The sequence below is a fragment of the Glycine max genome, chromosome 12 (assembly GCF_000004515.6).
Source record: "Glycine max cultivar Williams 82 chromosome 12, Glycine_max_v4.0, whole genome shotgun sequence".
In the NCBI taxonomy this organism is placed as follows: domain Eukaryota; kingdom Viridiplantae; phylum Streptophyta; class Magnoliopsida; order Fabales; family Fabaceae; genus Glycine; species Glycine max.
In genome coordinates this window covers 6,840,338-6,864,815 of record NC_038248.2, presented here as the reverse complement: position 1 = coordinate 6,864,815, position 24,478 = coordinate 6,840,338, and the positions used below count along the sequence as shown (strand labels likewise).

General features: G+C 29.5%; 1 protein-coding gene, 1 long non-coding RNA gene and 1 other non-coding gene across 4 annotated transcripts; 1 reads left to right on the top strand and 2 right to left on the bottom strand.

Moving 5' to 3' along the window:
- Positions 1–1,829: 1,829 nt before the first annotated feature.
- On the bottom strand, positions 1,830–1,910 carry TRNAL-AAG (transfer RNA leucine (anticodon AAG)). Its single transcript has one exon. It is a non-coding gene; the product is annotated as a tRNA-Leu (tRNA).
- Positions 1,911–11,615: 9,705 nt separating this feature from the next.
- On the top strand, positions 11,616–14,293 carry LOC100792699 (uncharacterized). 2 transcript variants are annotated; one of them, XM_006592245.4, is made up of 2 exons: positions 11,616–12,497; positions 13,681–14,293. In XM_006592245.4, the coding sequence occupies exon 1, from the start codon at positions 11,825–11,827 to the stop codon at positions 12,491–12,493; it is 669 nt and encodes a 222-aa protein (XP_006592308.1). In that variant the 5' UTR covers positions 11,616–11,824; the 3' UTR covers positions 12,494–12,497; positions 13,681–14,293. The 2 variants fall into 2 exon arrangements, with proteins under 2 accessions (XP_006592308.1, XP_006592307.1); XM_006592244.4 differs by having other exon boundaries at positions 11,618–12,497; positions 13,723–14,293.
- An 8,568-nt stretch (positions 14,294–22,861) lies between these two features.
- On the bottom strand, positions 22,862–24,478 carry LOC121173187 (uncharacterized). The gene is made up of 3 exons (XR_005887583.1): positions 24,268–24,478; positions 23,261–23,401; positions 22,862–23,185 (listed from the first exon to the last, which is right to left on the bottom strand). It is a non-coding gene; the product is annotated as an uncharacterized lncRNA (long non-coding RNA).

Sequence of the window (24,478 nt, the reverse complement as noted above, 5' to 3'; positions counted from 1 at the left end):
AATCATTATTTTCCCTTCCATCAATTTACTTTTGTCCTTTACTCCCTCCTTTTGAACCAATCATAGTGGCCCATAGTGAACCTCCTCTGTGTACCATTGTAGCTTTCTCTTGTAATTTTTTTTATTTGTGGAAATTGAAGATACTATAAAAAACTTTACAATAATAATTTAGGTATTATGCATAATCAATTAAGTTAGACAATCAAGTAAATTAGATCTCTTGACTAGTGACTTACGTTTAATATATAATTTGGAACTTGGAAGTCAAAAACTCTGGATATTTTTAATTTTAATTTTGTTGGCAAATTTGACGGTTTCCTAGCAAAATATTCATAGTTTTAATATGCACATTAGTGTTGCAGTTTTAATAAAGAAAAAAAAGTATATAAACAGGAGAAAATGTTCCACGATGGGACTCCACAACTTACCAAATTGCCAATCACGCCCTGCTATAATGTTTTCTTAATTTCTTAAATAAATAATATATATATATATATATATAATGTAAAAATTCTTTATATTAATATAAAATGTCATGTATAATAAGTTTATTGATATTTATAATATATAAAAAATAATTATATAAAAGATAAATTTATATTAATTGACAATATAAAAGTGTTCCTACTAAACTCAATTTCTAAACTTCAAAAAGAAAAATATATGATAGGGTAAAGTGTAAACAGACAGTTTTGTTCAAATAAAGAGATTAAATAGGAGATGAAATCCACTAAGGTCAACCTATTGACGAGAGCTTTGTGTAGTTTGTACAATGTGACTGATAAGTTCAAATTTTGTTAATGTGTACACCAAAAAAATGGAAGGACATGAATAGTAATTGTATCAAAACATAATAAAAGATTGACTAAATTAAAATTTTGGCACCTCTTTAATTATTGATCCACGATTTTTATTTTGTGATTTTCATATAGTATTTTTAAAATTTGTAATTTTGGTTCAATTATGAATTTTTCATACGTTCGTTTCTTTTATTTTTTATATTTTAATTAATTAAATAATTTTTTGAAAAAGATATTGAATTAAATTGGATCAAAATAAAGAAATAAAACATATGTAATAAATAATTAGATCAAAATTGTAATTTTTTAAAAAAAGGACTAAAATAACATATAGAACATAGTAAAACTGTTTTTGGTCGAGAATGCAATAAAACTATTTTATGAATAAAACATGATAAAACTTTTTTATTGTCAATAACGTAATAAATCTTGAATGCATTGTTTTTTGTCCTTGGATCAACACAAATGATTTAAAATATTTGTAGCATAAAGATGAGGAGAATGTTCTACGATGAGACTCCAGAACATGCCAATGAAGTAACGTTTTAATAAATACCTCCCAAAAAGTAGTATATTCTAAGTATAAGCAAATTGTTTTACTCAAGTAAAATATTTGGAGAAAAAGCAGTCGATTCTATTTAGCTTGCGAAACTTCATAGAAAAAAAGAAGATATATTAAATGAAAGGGCAAAAAAATGTAATAACATTAAAAGATAATAAATCTTAAATGTAATATTATGCTTCACTTAAATCATTATGTTAAATTATGTTTCACATAAATTATTATGTTAAACCCTAGAAAAGCCATTATGTTTCAGAAGATGGATTAAGGTAGGTTGGGTTTTGCCGCTAGGCTATTTCTAAACAGATTTTCAGTTTGATGACTTGGATTGGGTCCAACAGACATCAAATCAGTGTGTTAGGTTGAGCAGGACTTGGTCAACGATGAAATAAGCTTATGTTATTGTCTTATTGGGTCAACCATTTAATTAGGTTAGGGTGAAAAATCAACCGAAAAAAAAAATACATTGTTGAGAGTGGGATTTGAACCCACGCCCTTTCGGACCAGAACCTTAATCTGGCGCCTTAGACCAACTCGGCCATCTCAACGACATGTCGTTTTTTGGAGTAACTTTTTTTTATTATTAAAAAACTTACAGTTGCACGTTAGATCAGTTTTCAAATAACCACGGTGAGATTTATAGATACATTAAAATAATGCAAAAAAGATTTAACATTTCAATATTTTGTGATATGTTATCTTTTCAAATGGTATCTTAGTTAGGTGTGAGAATGAAAGCAAATGACATAACACGGGCCAATTGTTTTAATTTACGCAAAAAGTTATTCTCTCTTTCCAATTATGAAATAAAATGAAAATTATTAGAAGGCTGTTCGGCAGGGACCAAGTTGTGCGAAAGAGCGAAGAAGGACAAAAAAATCTACACTGAGAAGAAAATCGAAGAGATGAACAGTAAAGTACCAATAACGATTATGCCAGGCTCTGCACCTTTTTAAGTACGTTTTCTTATTATTATATTATAACAGTAATAATAATAAAATGATGATTTCTATTTTTTCTATTAAATAACTTTAATTCAATTTTTTTTTTATTTCTCTTCTATTTTTCTCCAATCAAACAACCTCTATTTTCATTCTACTTTTTTTTTTAACTTATTTCTCTTCTTTCTTTTTCCATCTACCTACTTTTTCTCTCCCTATTTCTTTTCGCAAATTAACAAACTTTGGTATGTCTTCTTGCAGGGACATGAAATTTAGGAAAATGGCAGGGGTCAACTTGACAAATCCATTATCCAACATTGTCTTTACCAAATCAAATCAATACCAACTATCCATTATCTAACGCTTTGTTTTTCTTCTCAAAGATGCTTGATAGCAATAGTGATTAGTGATGTATTCATCCATCTTTCTTTTCTACAAGATATTTTTTTTGTTACAATGATATTATCCTATGCAAAAATTCCTGATATATGATCCGGATTCGGGAAAATTCACCGGCACATGATATATATCGCAGACTCATAAAGAAGATACCATCATATAATGATTGCAATCACATATATTAATAGTTTTGGGAGATGAGATGTCTCTAGCACAGGTTTTGAAGAGTTTAGTAGTAGTATTTAATCGTGTTATTATAAATATGCATTTATTTTTTTCTTCTATTTTATTTTTTATCATCTCAGTACTTATTATTTCTTTCTCTTTCATTTTCTCTTTTTTTACTACTCAAATCTTCCAAAATAAGATGGACACTTATAATTTTCCAATTCAACTAGCAAGGAAATTACTTGATAAAAAACATGTAGCTACACAAATCAAACGACCACAGAGTTATAAGATGAATTTGGTAGTTAAAAAGAGAGAAAGAAATGTTGGATTTAAATTTCCCATGACATTCTAACAAAGAAGTAATAATTAATATTTACCGAAAAAAAAAACATACAAAATCTCATGATCCAACCTTTTTCCTATAATATTCACTTATTTAAACCAAGAAACAGTAAGACTCAAATCTTTAAAAAGAGGAGCATGATTTAGGCTTTAAACTAACTCTCCATTAATTACATGGAAACGACAAATGTAACCAGCTAACTCTAATTAAATTCAAAAGTGGTGGAACAAGAACAAGAATCAGCTTCACCACTTTCTAGTTTCTACCAATCTTTAAAAGAAACATGATTTAGGTTTTAATCTAACTATCAATTAATTACTTGGAAAAGAGAAATGGGACCAGCTAATTCTAAATTCAAAAGTGGAGCAACAATCTGCTTCGCCATTTTTTACAAAACCTTGCACTTTATGAGAAATGGAATCTCTTCTGTTTTATATGCATGCATCAAGCACTATCGAATGAAAAAACAAACCAGGTTCCAATAATAGAGTAAGCTTAGTTTCGTAAACTCGTCAAGTATAAAAAAATGAACTTGCTCACAAGTCACAAGCAATTGATCAACATGATAAATTAAAGCTAAAATAAAATAATGAAATGGATTAGGTCATAACAGAATTTGACTTTTCTGTTGTCCCTTCCCAGACTGTCTCTGTGTTGTTCCATGTAAATAACATTGCATGACAATTATATTAATATTTAATGGTAACATTTAATTTTAAAAATCATTAAAACTATATAATTTTAAAGGAGCAGCATAAAGACAACACAAGGAGGGATAGTAGAGAAGTCAGATCCGTCATAACAGGTCTGTCGGTCTTTGAAGATAACGCAGTCAAGTTTTGATTCAAAAGGCAACTATATATTTGCTAAACATCTTTTGATTAAAATCATATTCTTAATAATAATACTCTAAAACTATCATTCCCAAATATATAATTTAATATATGAAACAAACCCCCTTATTTTCTTTTACCTTCCATGGCGAAGGCAATTCGTTTTCTGCCTTGGGCTTAGAAAATTGTGACGATGTCCAAAAGATTGGCTTGTGGACAGTAGATTGGGCTTGGGAAACAGTATAGGCCATGATCAGACCGCATGACGCTTGTAACATAAATATATCCAATCAAATAGGGTTTTTTTTAATACTTAAAATTTACACTTTATTATTTCAAAAAAAAAAAATACACTCTTTACATTTTTTAAATTTTTTTTAGTAACCAGTTAAATTTTTTATTTATAAAAAAATAAATATAAAATATAAGTATACAAATATAATAATATTTAACATTTTCATACATATTTATATACTCTCACACTGTATGGCGACACAAACATTTGTACTAGAAAACATTAAGCAACAATTCCACTCTGGTGCTCCCATCTATTCCCTTTTCTTTCTAATTTCCTCCTCAAAACTATCTTGTCGTTTCTTAAAAGAGGCTGCAAATCTATAAAGGTATGTACATTGAGAAATAGGGATATATATATAGTTTTATACTGTTATCAATTCATCTCATTATGCATGTTGATTTTCATAATAATAATTTTCAAAGTTAAATTTATAATGATTTGTGATTAAATAATACTGTAAAACTTTTTAGAATTATTATTACATATCCATTAAACTCATACATTTTCATTTATGGGCTCATTGTTTTTCTTTTTTCTGCTTTTGAGTAATTTAAACTCTACTTTATGATTGTTTGTTTTTCCCTGGAATATAATAGCTGCTGGGGACGGTGGATAGCAACAGTAGCAATGAAGAATGTTTAAAGAGAAAAATGACTTTTGAAGTTTACCTAGCACACATTTTATACTTCGAATGTTCATTATTCATTTCCCTTTCACTTAGATAATACTCAAGTAAGATATCTCATAACCTATTCCTTTTGATTTCAATCATACTAGGAGCTTTGCAAAGATTCGCTTTTGAGGTGGCATATGCTGCTGTTTGATAAACTATCACCGCTAAGATATTGACTTAACTTTTGAGTTTAAAATTAATCTGTCAAGACCGTTTACTCTTTGATGATAATTTTTGTAGATAACCTGCTTACACAGATTCCGTAAATTCAAGCAACAAAAATAGCCTATCTATTCAATGAAAGCAGGGGCCATCAGACATCAGTGATTAGATAAAATTACCAAGTTGAAATAATGACTTATTTGACAATTTTTTTCTATCCCAATTCCTCTAACACCCTATCATCTTCCTTTGAAATTATAAATTCAAAATTAACATTTTTTAGGCCTAAATTTGAGTGTTAAGACTCGACCAAGTGCAATACTTGCAAACAAATCAGTTTCTTTCCTCAATTTATGATCCTTACAACTAGATGTTAATAAACATCTTGAGAGAGAGGAAGAAATTGAGAGAAATGAAAATGTTATAAATAATATAATGTAGAAACAAGTTTGAGCATCATTAATGGTTGCGGGCATTTCCAATACTTGCGGTGCCATCTAAAAGCTCAGAATGAATGAACATATACAGGGTTAGTGTAGAAATGTTGCTTACACATAGTAATATGCTCATGCTAGACTCGTAGTAGTCTTTAATTCGATTGGCTCCCTTCAAAGCTTGACACGAAGAGTCTATTACTGACAATATATATGCTAAATCTTTCACTATAGACAGTCTATTTATTTTAATTGATTTTTTGTCAGGAAGATTGAGGGGTTAAAAGCAATTTATGTATTTTGTGACGAAGAATTTTTAATAGAACTTCAGAGAAGGAAATTTTCTCTCGCTAAAAACATTCTAGTTATTGCAATTTAACATTTTTTTTTATTTTTAATTCTCGTAATTTTTTTTTAACTTTTTACTAGTTATATTTTTTTATTTTTCGTCCTTGTGATGTTTTAATTTATATTTTTTATTGTTTAAAATGTTATCTAAAATGTTTTACAAATTAAAAATAAAACAAATATAATTTGTAAGAACTATAAATAAAAAATATTTGGACTAAAAACAAAAAACATTAAATTGTAAAGACAAAAATGTATTTAAATCTTTATTTTATGATGGAATTTTAAATTGTAAAGTCTATTTATTTTAATTTCATCATATAAACTTATGATTCGTACGTCACTAAATTTTATTCTATAATTTGTCACTAAATTAATTTTTCTAATAGTAAAACATTTATACTAAGCGTTTAACTAAGGGGTAACAATCTCTTAGTATCACATAAAAGATGAACAATGCTATATAGTACGAACGTTTCATGGCACGAAATGCACGAAACTGCTGCGTGATTATTTTATGAAATAATAATTTAAACTTTAAAAGAAAAATAAAATAACAACCATTTACTATTGTGTTTGAGGGTGAGGAAACGAGTGGTGAAGGAGTAGCTCCCAATGGTGGGGGGGACTTAGTGAAACGTGTGAGCTTAAGGGGACTGAAGTGGGTTGATTCAAAAGGGATATAGATCGAGAGATGTTTAGGTGATGGTAGAGAGGTGACTTTTTGGTATGCTAAGTGGGTGGGCCAAGAGAGTTTAGTCTCAAAATATCATATGTTGTTCTCTAATTCCGAGCAAAATTAAAGTTTTGTATGGTGAAGGAGGTGGGAGGTTGGCAAGGGAAAGTTGGTTTCAACTAGAAACCTAGTTGGTACAACAATAATTATCAGAAAGTGAGTCTGAACTTAATTCAACTTTACAAGATCGACGTGTAAGATGATGATTATTCCCTACTTATATAATTTATCTTGACACTATGGACGTGAGACTTTAACATATCTCATTTTTTTCATGATTATTCGTCATGTGCAACTTTCAACATATCCCTAACCACAATAATTGATGAAAGAGATTGACCAAATTTCACCACAACAACAGGATGTATATGATGGATGGTCATGGAGAATGGGAGCTACAAAAGTACATGGTTAAAGAAGTTTATGACCTCCAACTCGAGTCATTTTTTTAGCACGTCGGGAGTATGAGGGGTTCAAAAGCAAAACAAGGATGGTGGAGAGTCAGGATGGCTGTGGTGTGGATACTTTGGAAACATAGAAATGATATTCTATTTAATAAGGTAGTGTGCAATTTAGACACGGTGGTGGAGGAATAATAATATTAGTACTTACAATCTAAAGCTGGAAAGTTAAAGTTCAACTACCTTCTACCTTGATTCCTTGTAAGCTATGACGAACTTTTTGTTTGCCAACCACGACTGAACCAAATCCAGTCCAAAACATGTCATATCAAAAACAGAAAAAGGAAAAAAAAAACTAATCAAATACGAGCCTAAAATAACAGTAATAGTAAGAAGATTGCAGTTATACGATGGATTGATAATACTCCTGAATCTCAACCTTATGAGATTGTCCTGGTCAACTTGGATCCCCTGAAAGATAACTTTTTGTTAGGTTTTGAAGGGAGTAGTATACATGGTATTATGTAAAGGGTTACGGGAATTCGGATGGGGTAGGAAAATCTTCTGTAAAACACTTTTTTTGGTACCCCTGCTGGTACAAATACTTTTTGCCAAAGAAGTTAAATTTGTATTATATAAATATTTTCAAAAACTGAGGGTCATATTTCAGATCAAAATTGAGTTCGATCTTTATGAAAAAGTTATGATTGAGAAAAAATGTCCCATTAAAAGATGAAGAATCAGATTTATTAATATTATAAAGAAACCAACATTTGTGCAACAATTTAGAGTTAATTTCTTTTCTCACATGTATAAAGTGGTTCCGTCATAGTTGTGTGTTTAGGGTTCCCGCGCTTGGCTACCATCTCCAATACATCATATATGAATATTTTAAACATCAACAAAAAGTTAATATTGTTAGTAAAAACAAACTAACAAATGAACCAATTTTGTCCAAAAGAAACATTTCAAGAGATTACAATATTTTTTTCAAACTTAAGAAACCGCAACAAAACCAAAGGTTTAAATGAGAGAATGTTTATAGCCGAGATATGATGGTTATCAGACCAAGTTCTCGTACATTATCCACATAGATATTCGATCAACAGTCACAATTTTATTTTTGTAAAATGTATCTCAGTGTGGGTTGAGAGAAGAGAATATTTATAAATGATATGTGATTTCGACTCTTAAGTAATGTGGAACTTTATGACTACAAGGAAAGAAATTTATCTCTTGTGTAAAATTTGATTAGATTATAAAAATTAAATTTTGATATACTTAGCTTGAGATGAGTAGAAGAATCTCTTCAAAAGTGATTAGAATATGAGTAAAAGTTAGAGAGACTGGATGATGTAATCGAAATTAGTTATTTTGATTGGGATTGTTAATTTCAATAATTTCATTCATGTACATAATTGGAAAACATTGGAGAACAAAGTATTTTTTGACAAATCGAAGTACCAGTTGACATGATTGCAGAGAAGTTATATGAAGACAATTACTAGTATATTTAAGAATATCATTGTATACGTGTTGAAATCATATAATTTAAATGTTAGTATTGGAAGTGTATAAATAAAATTGTTGACCCTTAACTTTAGAGGGATTGAAACAAAACCACTTAAATCCTCAAACACCAATATCGTTTATCATCGAAAATTGGTTAAAGATTCCGTAGGTCATTGTGTATGTATTCAATTTTCATCTTTTATGAATTCATATTGGTTTATTTTACTGCATCTTTTTAAACTTTTTCTCTTTTCAATCTTCATTTTTTCTCAAAACTTTACTTTTCCAATATCGACTTCTTATTGTTTTTAGAATCACTACCAAAATCAAAATTATTATAAAAATACTCTTCAAATTTCCTTAATAATCATTTTATGAATTACTATATTATTGTAATAGAAATTAATGTTTTTATCGAAATTATAATGATAATTCACAACAAATATTAAATAATTCTTTAATAAGTTAAAATTTATAAACTTATTTGTTTAAAAAAAAAACTCAGTAAAAATCGGATTCTATATTTCATATTTAAATATGTATTTATTAATAGAATCATTTAATAAAAATTTCTTTATTATCTTAAAAATATTTTTGATTCAAAGAATAAATACAATTTTCATGATTAACAAAAACAGAAACAAAATTATATTTTAGTAAAAACATAAACTTAAAATATCATAGTTAAAAAACCTAAAATCTAACCCTAGAAAAGCCATGATGGGCATGATTAGAAGCAGTTTTGATTTGATTAGAACATACAAATAGAAGGGTTGAGATGATGGTGGATCCGAATTCTCATTATTTTGGGGCATACTAGTACAGAGACTGAGGAAGCAGCTGTTTGGACCCAAGGCCACTGGCAGCAGCTTCAATTTTCTCTTTCAGTCAGTAATCCCAGTTTGCCACGTCTTCCGTGACATCAGAACAACGACGACACGTCGTCTCAGCCCCAATTACAGTCCGACAACCTTACTTAACCGCACAACAGGACATTCATTAGAACCCAACACAATATTTTATTCAGAGACTAATTCATAAATTGATTAGTGTTTCATTCCCATAAAAAAAAAATAGTGTACTTTGATCTGAACAAAAGGAAAACATCTGATGTTGCAAGGTACAATGTCAGATATTTTATTTAAGTTAGTATTTTCAAAGATCAATTTAAGTTATCACAAATTAATAACAAAAACATACTATAAAATTTGCATTGATAATTATTATCAAAATGTGTTATGACATTTGTTTCATTAAATAATTTATATTCAATAAATATTCTTTAAACAATTATTTTTTTAATTTTTAAAATATCAAATTGTTTCTTATATTTTTTGTAAAGATAATTTTTTATCTTTTGTTTTAATCCGTTAATCAATGTCAAAACATACTTATAGTATTATAGGATGAGAAAAAGAAATATAAATAATATAAATAACTTTATATTTTTATTCAATCAAATATTATTATGTATGTATGATAAATTTATTAACTTTAATTTATAAAATAATTTTAAAAGTTATATCAATAATAATTTATTATTGAATTATAATATAAGATTATTTTACATTGATAATTATCAATGTATCACTCTTATAAAATATCATTGTTTTCAAATTAAAATTAGAATTTTTCTTGCATGATTTTTTATATCAATAAATATTCATTATTGATTTTATTAAAATATTAGTAAAAAATTTCAAATTCACACTCTTTTCCTTTCCGCTTTTCCCTTCCACCACCGTGCTAACAACTCCTATTTACTTGCATGTATTGTCTTCTGGGGTAGATTTTTATAACACAAATTAGAGATACAAATTCTAACCGTATTTAGCAATGTTCCCATAACTATCATTGAACAGCAGGAGTTATTGGTTTAACGGTGAATGATTTCATGGGATCGAAATGGAGTCGAACCAATTTTAATGAGTTATATTTTTTCAAATATTTTAATATAATATTCTAGTGATATTAAATAAAAAATAACATAATATACATAAATTGATAATAATAAAAAGTAAACTTATAATCATAAGTTATAATATTTATTTTTATTTTAAGACCAAAATGATGTCCTTTTAAAAAAAATTATTTATTTAAAAAAATAATTTTAAGCGAAATTGATTAATTCATCAAATTTATTGATTTTAATATGGTTTTGACAGATTTAACAGTTTTAACCTAGTTTAAGGATATATCAATTTTCTAAAAAATATCGGATCAGACACATGACCAATTCTCAACGAATTGACAGATTTGGTTTAAGGATAGAGAGGTGATAAATAAATCTTACCGGGAAAAAAAGAGATAATAATAAAAGTATTATTTTAAGTAGTTTAAGAGAAGAAAGTTCTCTTTTATTTGATAGGAAAAAAGAGAAAAATATTATTAATATACTATTTTTCCATTCATAGATGAAATAAGGAATAGTACATTTTTAGAGCACAATTCAAGACTAATGAATTAATTTTTTTCCCTTTAAATCCCTTCAATGTTAATTACTGTCTTTTATTTTTCTCTTCTAACTTTTCAAATCAAATAAATTAAAACTAAGGGAAAAAAAAAATTATCCCAAAAAACGCTCTCCCGAACAAAAGACATAAGGGATAAGGGGACATTTGGCAATTCGAAAGTTTATATATTTTTTTTTTCAAGAATCGAATCTTTTAGAGTGAAAAATCATGATTTCTATATTTAATATGTAATTAATAAAAATATTTTCAAGCAAATTATAATTTTCGAGAATTTATTTTAATTTATATTCATAAAAAATATTCTCAAAAACAAGAATATGAATCCCATTTTTCTGACTGGATAGAAAACTTTAATTATGTATTTTATAAAAAAAAATTAATTCTCAAATAACATATTAAAACTAATAAAAATATATTTTATATATTTTTAAGAATCATAATTCTAGCAATCCATTTTCACATAAATTATGTTTTGGTGCGAAAAAACATTTTTTTTAGCAAAGGCCCCCTAATTTTAATTAAAAAAATATTAACAAATACTGGTGTAGTGGTGTTACTGGGCAGAATATTTTTTCCATTAATGAAGACACTTTTCTTCTTGGGTTGCAAAGACACACAAAGAAACATTGATCTCAGTCCTCACTAGTAACGCAACTCATGCTCTGCGTCTCCGATTCATGCGTTAAGCCCCTTCCGCTGAAGAAGAAAAACCCTTTCTCTTTATTTGTTCAACATCAATGGCTTCCTCGTGCCGCGGCTATTCCAAGGCCCAAATGTGCTTCTTCAAGATTCTCCGCATAATTTCATCCACCCCACCCTCCAAACAACAACAACCCTTTCCAACCAAAGGCGTCGGCATCGATTTGAATCTCAGATTCCGTTCCGTCACAGAGACCGAAGAATCCGAATCTTCTAGAAGCGACAACGACAACGCCTCCGCCACTGCTCAAACCAACAGCAACGAAGGGTTTCCAGAGAAGAGCGTTGAAGTTTCGGAGAAACTGGACAACAACAACAACAACAACACCACTAACGAAGTTAACAATCACGCGGAAACGGCGTCGTTTAAGGGACGCGATGGTAATTGCTTTGATTTGCTTATCGAAGCGGCGAGGGTGGTGTCCGGGAAGGAGGAGTCTGACTCGGAGGAACTCGGTGGCGAGTTGAGGACTCGGAGGGCGAGTAAAGTGAAACGGAGGGAGAAGTGGGTGGTTGTGGATTTATACGGCGACGTTTTAGGGGAGAGAGAACCGGTGGTGAGGTCTAAAAGAGGGAGGAACCAGGCGTTGCCGTACCGGTTCAAAGACTCGGTGGTGGAACCGTTGAAACGCGCAACTCGTTCTCAGAGACCGTCGTCAACCACACACCTCACTAAACGACTTCTTAGGTCGTCACCCACAACGTAAAACGGTAATGCCTATTCGTTTTCTTTTTTTCTATTTTGTTTGGTGAATAAATTTAGCTTTCTTATTTAGTAGTAGTAGCCGTCAAATAGAAAAAGGAAGAAGAAAAGTCTGCATTGACGTAAGATAGGAAAATAAAGAAAAAGTGCTTCCAATGTAAACGACATATCGTTTTGAGACTCTGGTTATTTTTTCTTTTTTTCATTTTGTACTGGAATTATTAATTACTCATTAATTAAGTGATGGCTACTTGGGCATCGAAAATAGAGATGGAATGTGAAGTAGCGTTGCTAAAGTTGAAACAGGATAGGTATAGGTTTCGCATGTTGTCCTAATGTTTCGTTTCACCATATTATCGTACTATAAGAGTAAGAGATTGAAAAAAAAAAAGTGCAATAGACTAGATCATTAGATTTTATAAAAGGACTTCCTCCGTTTTCATTATAATTTTGTGGAAAAAAAAGTCTCGAAATAATTATAATTTTATTTCTTTTAATGTAATATTAATTACTTTTTTTCACTTGATATATATGTTCTACCTATCTTATATAATAATAATAAAATTTAAAAATAAATTAATAATAATATAAGATCAATTTTATAAATTATTATTCTCTTTTCTTTCTTTATTATTTTTTCTTTGGTCTTCCAAAAGTACTCATTATGTTCTTAATTATAAGATTTTAAAAAAAATATTTATTCCTTTTTATAAGATTTCTTTTTAGTTTTTAGATATATTAATTATTTTTTTCTTACATATTTTTATTGAATTGTTTACTCTCATACTATTAATAAAAAATAATTAAGTGGATAGAAAGATTAAAAAAAGAATAATTTTAGAATGATGTATAAGAGGGATGAGTGAAGGGCTGAATTAATAATAACTCTTATTATTATTATTATTATTACATGCTAAAGGACTGATAAAAAGGAAGAAAAGGAAAGAGATTGAAAAAGAAAAGATAAAAATAATATGAAAGAGAAAGTAAATGTAAATATGTGTTTTTGAGTTTCATAATTTTTCGTTGTAAAACAGCAATGTATATGGAACTGAAGCACTAGTAATTAATAAGAAAGATGGCGAAGAAACTATTTTTTTTCCCCACTCGCTATTTGGTTCTTTCCTTTGCATAATCTCACTCTTTCTTAGTAACTGTATTTTTCATTTTTGTTTTGTTTTGCTAGATTAGGCTTAAGAATGTAGCTAATATGGCAGTGTCTTTATTTTGAAGCGTGAATGCATGATCAATGTTTCACTGACGCATCGTCGTCGTCATCATCATCATCTCCTTCTACCTCGTTAATTTGAAGACATCATCATGGAAGTCATTTTGGAAATATCTTAGACGCGACATAGAGGAGTATAAGAGAGTGGAGGAGACAAACAAACACGGTGTGTGGCTGCGAAAATGCATATGTTTTACCCTTTGAATATTTACTTGTATTTATTTGATCCGCGAGAACAATGTATGTTGTCAGCTTCAAACTTCACAGACGGAAAGACACAAGGTAGAAAAGGATTTTTATTTTTTTCTTCTTGGACCTTGGTTATTGTGTTACAACAACTTACAAAGGTACGACCCCCCCAATCTGCTACAACTTATGGTTGTGAACAGTGCGAATTTCAGTTTAGGGAATTCAATGGTTTGTACATGTGATGTGATGTGACGGAAATCTGGGGTTATGATTTATTTCTTTCTTTGGCAAGTGGGGTGTTGCTTGAATTTAGATCTATTTAGACTTTTCTCTATCTTTTTCTTTGTTAAAAATCATAATCATATATTACATCTATTGATTTGTAAAGATTAGTCAAATTGATTTATAGTTGTTTTATTTAGTTAATATTTTGTGGAGATTGATTTATGTTTGCTGAGATTAGTCCATTGATATCAAAATTCATCTATATTATTGTATTTAGTCAATTCACAAATTTCTAAAACCTTGACTAATTTGTTAATCACCATGCAAAACAAATCAATCAATCTCTACAATTCATTAGATGTAACATAATTATTTTTTTAAGGAAGAGAACGGTGAGAAAATTGCGAGAAAAGTTCACATTTGTTGTGGTTTAAGATGTACTTTGAGTATAGAAATCATCACGTAAGACTGTGAGTAAAGCATCACTAATTCCAGTAAATGTGCACCACTGAAATAACCCAACCTCTAGAAGGGAGTGTCGAATGATAAAATTGAATTGCTTGGTATAAAAATGGGGTAAACCTTTACCTTGATAAGTTATATACGTTATTTTATTATTTTCTTAAAAATGAAAAAAATCCTCAATTTCATCCTTAAAATGTTATTCTCTCTCCTAATATTCTCTAAAATAACAAAATTATATAAATAATTTCAATGTATTTAAAATTGTAATACGTAGTTTGTCAAGTATTGAAAAATGTATCAAATTGGTCTTGAACGTTAATAAAATGGTAGATATATAATATTTGAGGGATGGCTTATATAATTTTATTACTTTTTGGACTACATAGGAATGAAGGTAATACTTAGCCTACTTTGGTCAAAATTAATCGAAAAGTTAACAAAACTAACTTATTAAATTATAAATGTTTGATAAAATTAACTATTTAAATAAATGAAAAATATAAAATGACATAAAAATAATAAAATCATGATTTACTTAAAAGTGTAACTAGAAAATTTGACTAGAAAATTTGATACATTGAAGATAAAAATAGAAAAAAAAACAAAAAAAACTTGAAGCTGCTAAAAAATTAATTTATCAAACTAAAATAAATTTTTCAGTTAATAAAAAAAGTTATAAACTAATTGAAATAACTTGACAAAAATAATTTCAATGGATTAAATTGATGATTTATTTTAAAAAAAATATTTTTTATATTAGGTTTTTAATTTATAATTAATTAATCTTTATCACCCACTTAATCATTTTGAAGTTATATACAAGAGGTTTTGTTGGATAAATGTGACTTAATTCATCAACACATATTCAGTTTATAGAAGAGACTTCAAATATAATTCTTTAAGAAAAATTCATTTGGACAGGATGTGAAACTTTAAGTGTGATAAAAAAGTTCAAATCAAAAATTAATTTTATAATCACTTCAAAGAATGAAAGCTCTTATAAGATACTTCAGATTTAAAGTTCCTAATTATCCTGTAGTTAAAAAATTCTCTAGAGATTTTATATTTTTAAAAATTTAATTCAATCTTTAAAGTTGTTAAGAATTAATATTAAAATACAAGTGTCATTGAAATCTCATATCAGATGACAATAAAAAATTGAATATCATATATATATATATATATATATAAGTGAAAATATCTATAAATATAAGTTTAATAGATATCCAATGGAGATGAGGGATGGAGTCATACGTGGTTACTAATGATGGTGTCGGGGTTCAAATCTTTTTTCGACCACAACGGGCCAAAAAAGGGAAGAATTTTTTTCTCTGGGAATGGAAAATCATGATCAGACTAGCGGACCCAAAGCTTTTGTCGAGTTGTTCTTACTCTGTTGACCAATTTTACCTGTAATTTTGAGCCCAAACCCCGTCTGTTCAGCAAATAAAATACATAGTGTACACAACTTTGCTTGAAAACAATGATGTCCTTGATCCAAATTACAATTGGTCTTTGATCCCAACCCACCCAAGCTGAGACTATTACCATACAAAATTGAAATTTCACCTCGTTGGCCTCAATTCAACAAAAAATGAAGAATTGTCTCTACTCCATTGTATGCCGGTACTCACCATCTCATGATTAAACGATTGTTTTGTGGCTATAAAACTGAACGATTGCTTTATTCCGTACCTTTTAGCACTTATATTTTTTATTGTCTTTCACTAATTTTCTTTGTCTGCATAAGTTCGAGTGTACTTCGTTTTCAAAGTGCCGTATAAAAATACTAATCATAATAGTCACTAGAAATTTCTACACCAAAACTACTTCAATTATTATTAGTTTAAAGTAGAAAGAAAAATGGGTTTCCATTGTTTGTTGGATGACAAGAGGGTAAGATATTTTCCTTCATTTAAGACGCCAAATAACTTGATCATTTTAAGGTAAATCGATTACCCCATACACAAAATTTTCCCCTCTTTTTCTCAGACCCTTTCATGGCAAACTTCCCTCTTCTATCCTGACAACTAAACCCTTCAAACTCCTATTTCTTTCCCATTCCTTCAGTCCTTATCTTTTGCCATGCCAACATTATTTACACTACGAAGCACATATTTTCCCTTTCTTTGTCACGAGCCAGGTCTTCACGAGTTAGGTAGTTCTGACTTCTCCCTATTTCCAACAAATTTTTGCTATGCATTAAACATTATAGGAACCAAGTGAGGAGAGACCCACCACGTTCCACTGAGTGCATTTACATATTTTACCCTGCTTTTTCCTCTACTTCTGCACTCTTTTATTTTGATATGTTCACTATTGGATACGAAGTGTTTGTCTTAATCTTTGAAATGTTATTTTTTTACATAAAATTTTCTGACACCCACCATTTGTTGTTATATATAAAATCGGTAGTTCTATTATATATGGTGGTAAAAGAAAATCATTAGTTTTATGATTCTGAACACCCAATTTTGTCCATCATTTTATATATATTTTATTCATTCTTATTATTTGATTTCTTTTTATTTAAATCATATTTGCTTTGGGTTTGGCACTCGATGATCCAGATAATTATTCATTTCTTAATGAGTTTATTTTTGGGCTTGCATAAACACAGATTTCTTTTATACCATCTTTTTGTTGTTTCTTTAATGCTTTTAGTTTTATTTTATTTTCTTAACACCCAAAATCAAATCTACATTACTATTCTGTTAACTCTGGTTAACTTGCTTTGCAACGTTCGCTAACATTAAAAGTGACAAAAGTTAAGAGGGACAATCTCTTAGTTTCATTACTACCTTACATTAATAAGAAAAAGTTTTCATGAGTTAAAATCAAATTTTCTGGTCAAGTTAAATTATCAAAAATTTAAAAAAAATATTTAGAGTTAGTAGCTTATAATAATTTCTCTTCACTTTTTATGAGTCATTTATTAATTTTTTTTTTGTTGATCATGGTATTGATACGAAATAATTTCCATTGAAAGTAGTAATTGATTTTTGTTGGGAATTGTGAGTGTACACAGGTGATATTCCTTTTTCAACATGATTTATTCCATACCCAAAGTAAGAATTTGATCCCTGAATCATTTGATTAAGAAAAACAAGTTACTATCGCTTGTATAAATAGTTATTGGTTTTCTTGTATTAATGATGTTTTATTTTATACATCATGAATATGTGCTGAGACTATTGATTGGTTTTTCTGGTTCATACCAAAACTATGCACTCCGGCCCAACAAACTGTACGAACTAAGTGTATTAAGCTCGCCGGCCCAATAAACCTCTTTCACTTTGTGAATTTTTCACGAAAAAAAGATAGACAGAACTGGACTTTACACGAACTGCAATTTGAAGTTTAGAGTGAACTATCTGAATTGTTAGGTTGAACCTTATAACTATAGTCTATATAGATGTCAAGGCCTCAAGGGTGGAAAATGCAAGGCATCAATTACAAAAATAAAATAAAAATTGCAAGGCATCTTAGCATATGATTATAATGGCATATAATTAATCTATGCTTAAACATAAAATAACTTTTCTTTTGCGTAGATTCGTAATTTGTTTGTGTGCTCGCAGGGTAAATCTATTTTGGAGAATTGATTGAAGAGGGCATGAAATTTGAGTGGTAATAAATTTTGTTTTCATAATTACATTTTTCCATTTCAACAATAAATAAAAAAATGTACTAGCTGTTGGAATAATATATCATTGACCTGTCACTTTAAGCTTCGCGATGCTCTAGAAATAAGTCACAGGTGGCTGCTGCACTCCAATGTTTGTTGTGCTTGTGCACAAGCCCAATTTGAAGTTCGTTAGACTTATTTAAATTTTATACTGGAAACCTTCAATTCAATTTGTATTTCGTCTTTCATTTAGACCATTTATTTGATCACTAGATTCGTTGATAGGTAAATTAGTTTTGTGGACTTTAGGTATTTAGGTGCATGTGCTCTATATGTATCTTGTTCCTCCTTCTCATCACAATGTCTATTTAAAATTCTTAAAACCAGTAAAGAATGCTTATCACCCTTGTTCCTTCCCCATTTGTGGCTTTGACTCAATATATATTTCAGTTAGTAATGTGGAAAATGGTAGGTGGTACCAAATTATTGACGAAAACTGCCTGTTACAGAGTTAAAACTAGGATTATTCTAATTTACCTAATGGAAGACACTGCCAGCAAATGAGGTCTTAACCCCACCCAAGACCCTAGGGAGCAGGATCTTAGATAAGTAGTCCTAATTGATGTTAATCCATGAATATTGTTCATCTATGTGTAAACATCTTATTATTTAAAATAAAAAATTATTATATAATATAAATATGTAAGATCATCTTGTATAATTTTTTAACTATTTAATTTTGAGAGCATATTTGGATCTCCTTAGGTCCATCCTAATACTGCCACGTAAAACTATGACTGGTTTTCTTTTGATTGTTTAATTTTTTAATAGACCAATGAAAAATCCCTACTTTGAATTTGTGTAAATTCGTGCATAATACTTTTGTGCTCGCCAGAATTTTATACCACAAATGTGTACATGATTTTTTTAAAAGGCTATATATATAATCAAAAGGCCATTGGCTCCACTATAAACTATGTAAACTACCCTGTGGTAAATTAATCCTGAGTTTCCAAAACACAAGCCCTCGGATTATAGCACCACGACGAAAATAAAATCCCTGGTTGAAACCCAGTCCTATATTAATAACCAATTCCAAGACACAACCTTAATATGTATTAAAATATCAAACGATTCCACTTCTTTGTTCCTAAAAACAATAGCATTTCTCGACACCCAAATGCACCAACAAATTGCATGCATTCGATCACAGAATGCATTGACAGCTGCATAAATGACTAGAATTTGTTTTTCAATTGGAAGTGGTGCATGTTGAGGTTGTTTCAGTACTTCTGTAAGCCTTGCAAAAAACAGATTTTACCCGTGCACAAAGTATGTCAGGAAAGACAAATGTAAAACTCTACAGTGCTCTGACCCTATTTTTAATTACAGAACTACTATGATAGTAGTGTCTCAAAAATTTAGGGACTTTAAGTGGAAATTTACTTCATTAATTTATATATATACCATGAGTCCTCAAATACTCTGAATACAATTAACATCCTATTGGTTGGAGTGATATTAAATTTAAATTTCTTAAATAAGATTCTAAATTTAAATATTTTAGATGAAAAAAATATAATTAAAATAAAATATTCTATTAAAAATTATCAATCAAATTCTCTTGTAAATTATCTATAAAACTGATAAATATGATTGTGACAGAAAAAAAATAAACTCCGAATACCAATTATTGGATATTTTACAAATTACGTGACACATTTATTCAAGCAACCAGCTTTGAACAAGGGGGAGGAATGTAGACCCAGAAAAAGCTTAATTAATACCTACCCCTTGGTTATCATCTCACCAACCTTCAAATACCAATAAGCAACTGTTTAAAATCAAGTATACTACGGATCATAGTCTGATTTGATTCAGTTTACAATAATTCATACCTTAATTTGATTTGTAATCCTCTTGAATCCAAAAATGTACTATAGTTTAGCTTGAGACCAATCATAAGATTGAATCACATTCTAACTCTAAAGTCTAAACGGCTTAATTAACAAAAAAAAAAAAAAAAAAAAAACTGAATCTAAAGTCTAAACACCGTCGGCACCTACTCAGAAAGAGAGCCACTTGCTTGTTGAAGTGTTGCATTCATATCACATCGATTAGTTGTAGCATTCTAGACGGCCAATTGAAATTGGCATTATATTAAAGTTTGCATTCTTGAAAATTTGGATATGGAACTTAAATGGACACTGAAGTTTTATCTAAATCTATTCACATCAAATATCGCCAACTTCAAACTTTGGAGGGGATGCTGATGAAATGTAATCTGAATTTTTATTTTTCTCTAAAATTTTACTTTATATTGAAGTTCCCGCTTTTCGAAAATTTTAAAGCTTAAACTACTGAGTTTAGTTTTAATATTTTGTCAGCATAAAAGATTTTATATTATAAAGAAATTAGAAATAAGCTTTTGCACTACCCTAAAGGTTTTTTATTCAGTGTTTCAATAATAGATTGTGACATTGTTAATGGTGAAATTTGTGTTTGTTTTTGTTAACAAACATAATCTCATGTTATATTTAAGGAATGAGATAATTTTTTCTTTGGAGGCTTTTTATGCTCTTGGTAGATCTTTCGCTATGAGTCTATGTGTTAAACTTCTATCAAAATAAAAAATCAAACATTTGAACAAATTATAAACAAAGAGTGATGATTTTTGATAATATTGATTTCAATGATAATCCTAATAGTATTTTAATAATAGTTTTAATAGAAATTTTGAAAATAATTTCGATAATAATAATAAGTAGGGATTGGAAAAGTAAAGTTTTGAGAAGAAATTGAGATTGAAAAAAGTAAAGTTTCAAGAAGAAATGAAAATTGAAAAAAGTAAAAGGATTTAAAGGAAAATAAAAACTGAAATTAAAATGTCGGTTGAAAACATTGTCTTAACCCGTCAATTCGTAAACATCGCGTGAACTTGAAAGGATATGAGGGTATTACATGTTTCAACCTTAATTATAATGGTACAAACTAGCATTTATAGACGATAATTCCTAACTACCTATAACTTGTCAAATAACTTTAGTCGACATTTTCATCATCGATGACTTCTGTCTTCAATCTTCAATTTCTATTGTCGATATCTTTTAGTGTCTTGATGTTTTTCACATCTTAATGTTTTCTAAATCTTTATTTTTTCTATTATCTTACAATTAGCCAAAAGACTATATTTTGACACTTAATCAAAATAGTCTATTAAAAAACTATTTTTCAATACTTAATCGAAGATCACTTTTCGATAATCGAAAAATGTTATTGTTAACACACATATAATAATTATTGAAATTTGAAATCACTAGTTAAAAAAATTATATTTGTTTTCATTATATTTTGAAATAGTTACCATCCATTTTTTTTTATATATATTTGGATTTGGTGTTGGTTCTTATCTAAGAGTATGACAAAAATATGAACTTCAAAAGTATTTTGAATTCACTAATGTGAGACTTCTTTTTCAACAATATCTCCTTGGTTCCAATCAACTTGATCTTAGTTTCATTTATTTATCTGAGCTTCTATTCCTTTTGTTGATATTTTAATGCTTTTATTGAGATTTAATTGTAAAGATTTTAGGTCTAATTTTACTGCTTTTGCCTTTTTTTTTAGCTTGACCTGTTTGTTTTGGTTTTAGTCTTTCGATCTTTCCTTATACGTGTGTTCTAATACAATATTAAAATTTTTCTGAGTCCCTATTTGAAAGTATAAAATTTTAGTCGAAGTGGTTGTTTATCCATAAGTACTTTGACTCTCTAGACTCATGATTATTTTATTTATATAATCTTTTTAACTTGTATCTAATGTAACAATAATGTAAGACTTGTTTTTCAATATTTAATTACGAGTAAAATATCAAATTAGTCTCTTACTTTTGGAGGCGGTGCCAATTTGGTCCCTGAAATTTAAAAAATATCAAAATGATCCTCGACTTTATATTTTGTTTGTCATGTTACTCCCTGCCGTTAGTAGTCTCCTAACACCGTTAGTAAATGTGTGATGTGGCATGTTAAGTGCCACCTGGATGCACACTTGGCAAGCGTTATTGGAAAATAAACAATGACACGTCATAGGAACTAATATGACATAATTTTAAATGTTATATTGGAAAATGAAGAGTCAATTTTTGTATATAGTATCAAATTGATCCCTAATAGTTCTTAGTCTAATTGAAAACGTGATGAATTCCCTTTCACCATTTTCTCCCTCCTATGGTTGAAGGATAGCGTTCCTGTGCTAGGTCCGCGTTGATCATCGCTCTCCTAGTGGTGGTGGTTGCCGTTCTTCGTCATTCTTCACTGTTCATTGATGCAATCAATGCTTTTGTGTGTTCCACGTTGATCATTGTCACCCTCCAGTGTTGATTGACGCAATCGGTGCTTTCCAGTAAAGGTAAGGGTTTTGTTTTTCACTGCATTTTGTCTTCTCGTGTTGAACCAGCGTAGTTGAACCGACACTATATCATTCAAACACGTTGTTGTTTGCGTTTAAACCGTTGGAGTAGTTTTTGAGAGTGAAGGGTTTGGAATTTTGGTTTAAGAGGTTATTGAGAATAGCGTAGTGGTGTATTTTCATTGTACATTGTTGTTTTCTTTTGGATAACAAATACTAAAATAATAGGTAATTAAATATAATGACAAAATCGAATACAACGATAACACAATATGTCATAATTTCATAAAATTCAAAACATGAAACATTACTACAATGGATAACAAATTATAATATCATATTCTCTATGTATGATTACATGATAAAATTAAAAATATCACCACTATAAACTCTACAACTACACAATATGTTAACATCCTAACTTCTCTTTGCAGAATCTCCAGTCTCAACCTTAGACCAAAGTCTGGTATTGGTTCTATTCTACCTATTTCAGTTGCACCAACATCAATGTCTTCATCAACCCACAAAAAGAAATTACATCGATCTACATCTTACTGCACAACACAAAATATCCACGTTTAATCTTGCACAAAAATTAGAATACAAAAAACATCATTAACATTACTTACTTGTGGTAATGGACAAGCATAAAACAGTCTCCCATTATTCCTTGCCGTCCTTGCTGTTCGAATGGTAGCTCTTCTACGACAATAGCAAAGACGGTTTGATGTGACATTTCTCCTTGTGCTTGAATTAGCAGACATGGTAGACTACAAAATAATAGAAGAAGAATAAGAATTGGATGAGAGTATGAGTAGGAGGAAAAATGGAATGAAAGCGTGAATGTTAAAGTCCGTTAGGGTTTTAACATTTTGGGAAAAAGATAATCACTTAAATTATGTCATTTTAGTCCCTTTAATGTCAATTTAGTCCCTCCTTACGTGGCAAGTAGAAGAAACTGATGTGGAAGTTATACGTGTGTGTCCAGGTGACACTTAACGTGTCACATCACACATTTACTAACGGTGTTAAGAGACTACTAACGGCAGGAATTAACATGACAAACAGAATGTAAAGTCGATGATCATTTTGACATTTTTTAAATCATAGGGACCAAATTGACAACGCCTCCAAAAATAAGAGATTAATTTGATACTTTACTCATTTAATTACCTTACGAAAGGGCAAAAATAACAATTAACATTTCATTTAGGACGTGCATTTAATCGTAATTATTAATTAGTAGACCATGTTTTCCCTTTTCTTGTAGTGGTGATTTTCTACGCTCTTTTACTCTCTCTCCATCAAAGGCAAACTACCTTTCAATGTACTTCCTCCTTAGTGAAAAGTGCATATATAGCACAAAACTTTTCAATAGAAATATACATTGAAGTAGACTATTGTGGAACAGCGGATTAAGTCTTCCACAGGGAGAAAAGTCATCTTGACCGTAGGATCTATGGAACTATAATAAAATTATCTACATCAGAATATCATTTAAAAAAATGTTCTTCTGCCAACAACTACACCAAAATCCACTCGCACAAACCAGATCCAAAGTCGACCCACTCTCCCATATACATTTGGATGCAATCAGTCATGCAATGAATCAACTGTTTGATGAAGTGGTCCATACCTGGTGGTAGATGTTTGTTGAACTCGTTGCTTTCGGTGTGAAAAGTATAATTGTATTGCAAGCGTAGCATGCGCAACTGCTCCTCGATCGTATAGCAAATTTGATGCATTCCAAAAGAAGAATCAAACTTAGTATAACTTTTTCGATAGACCAAGAAACAAAAGAGGTGGTTTTCAGTTTTCACAATTAACATCATTATTGTTTTGCAAGT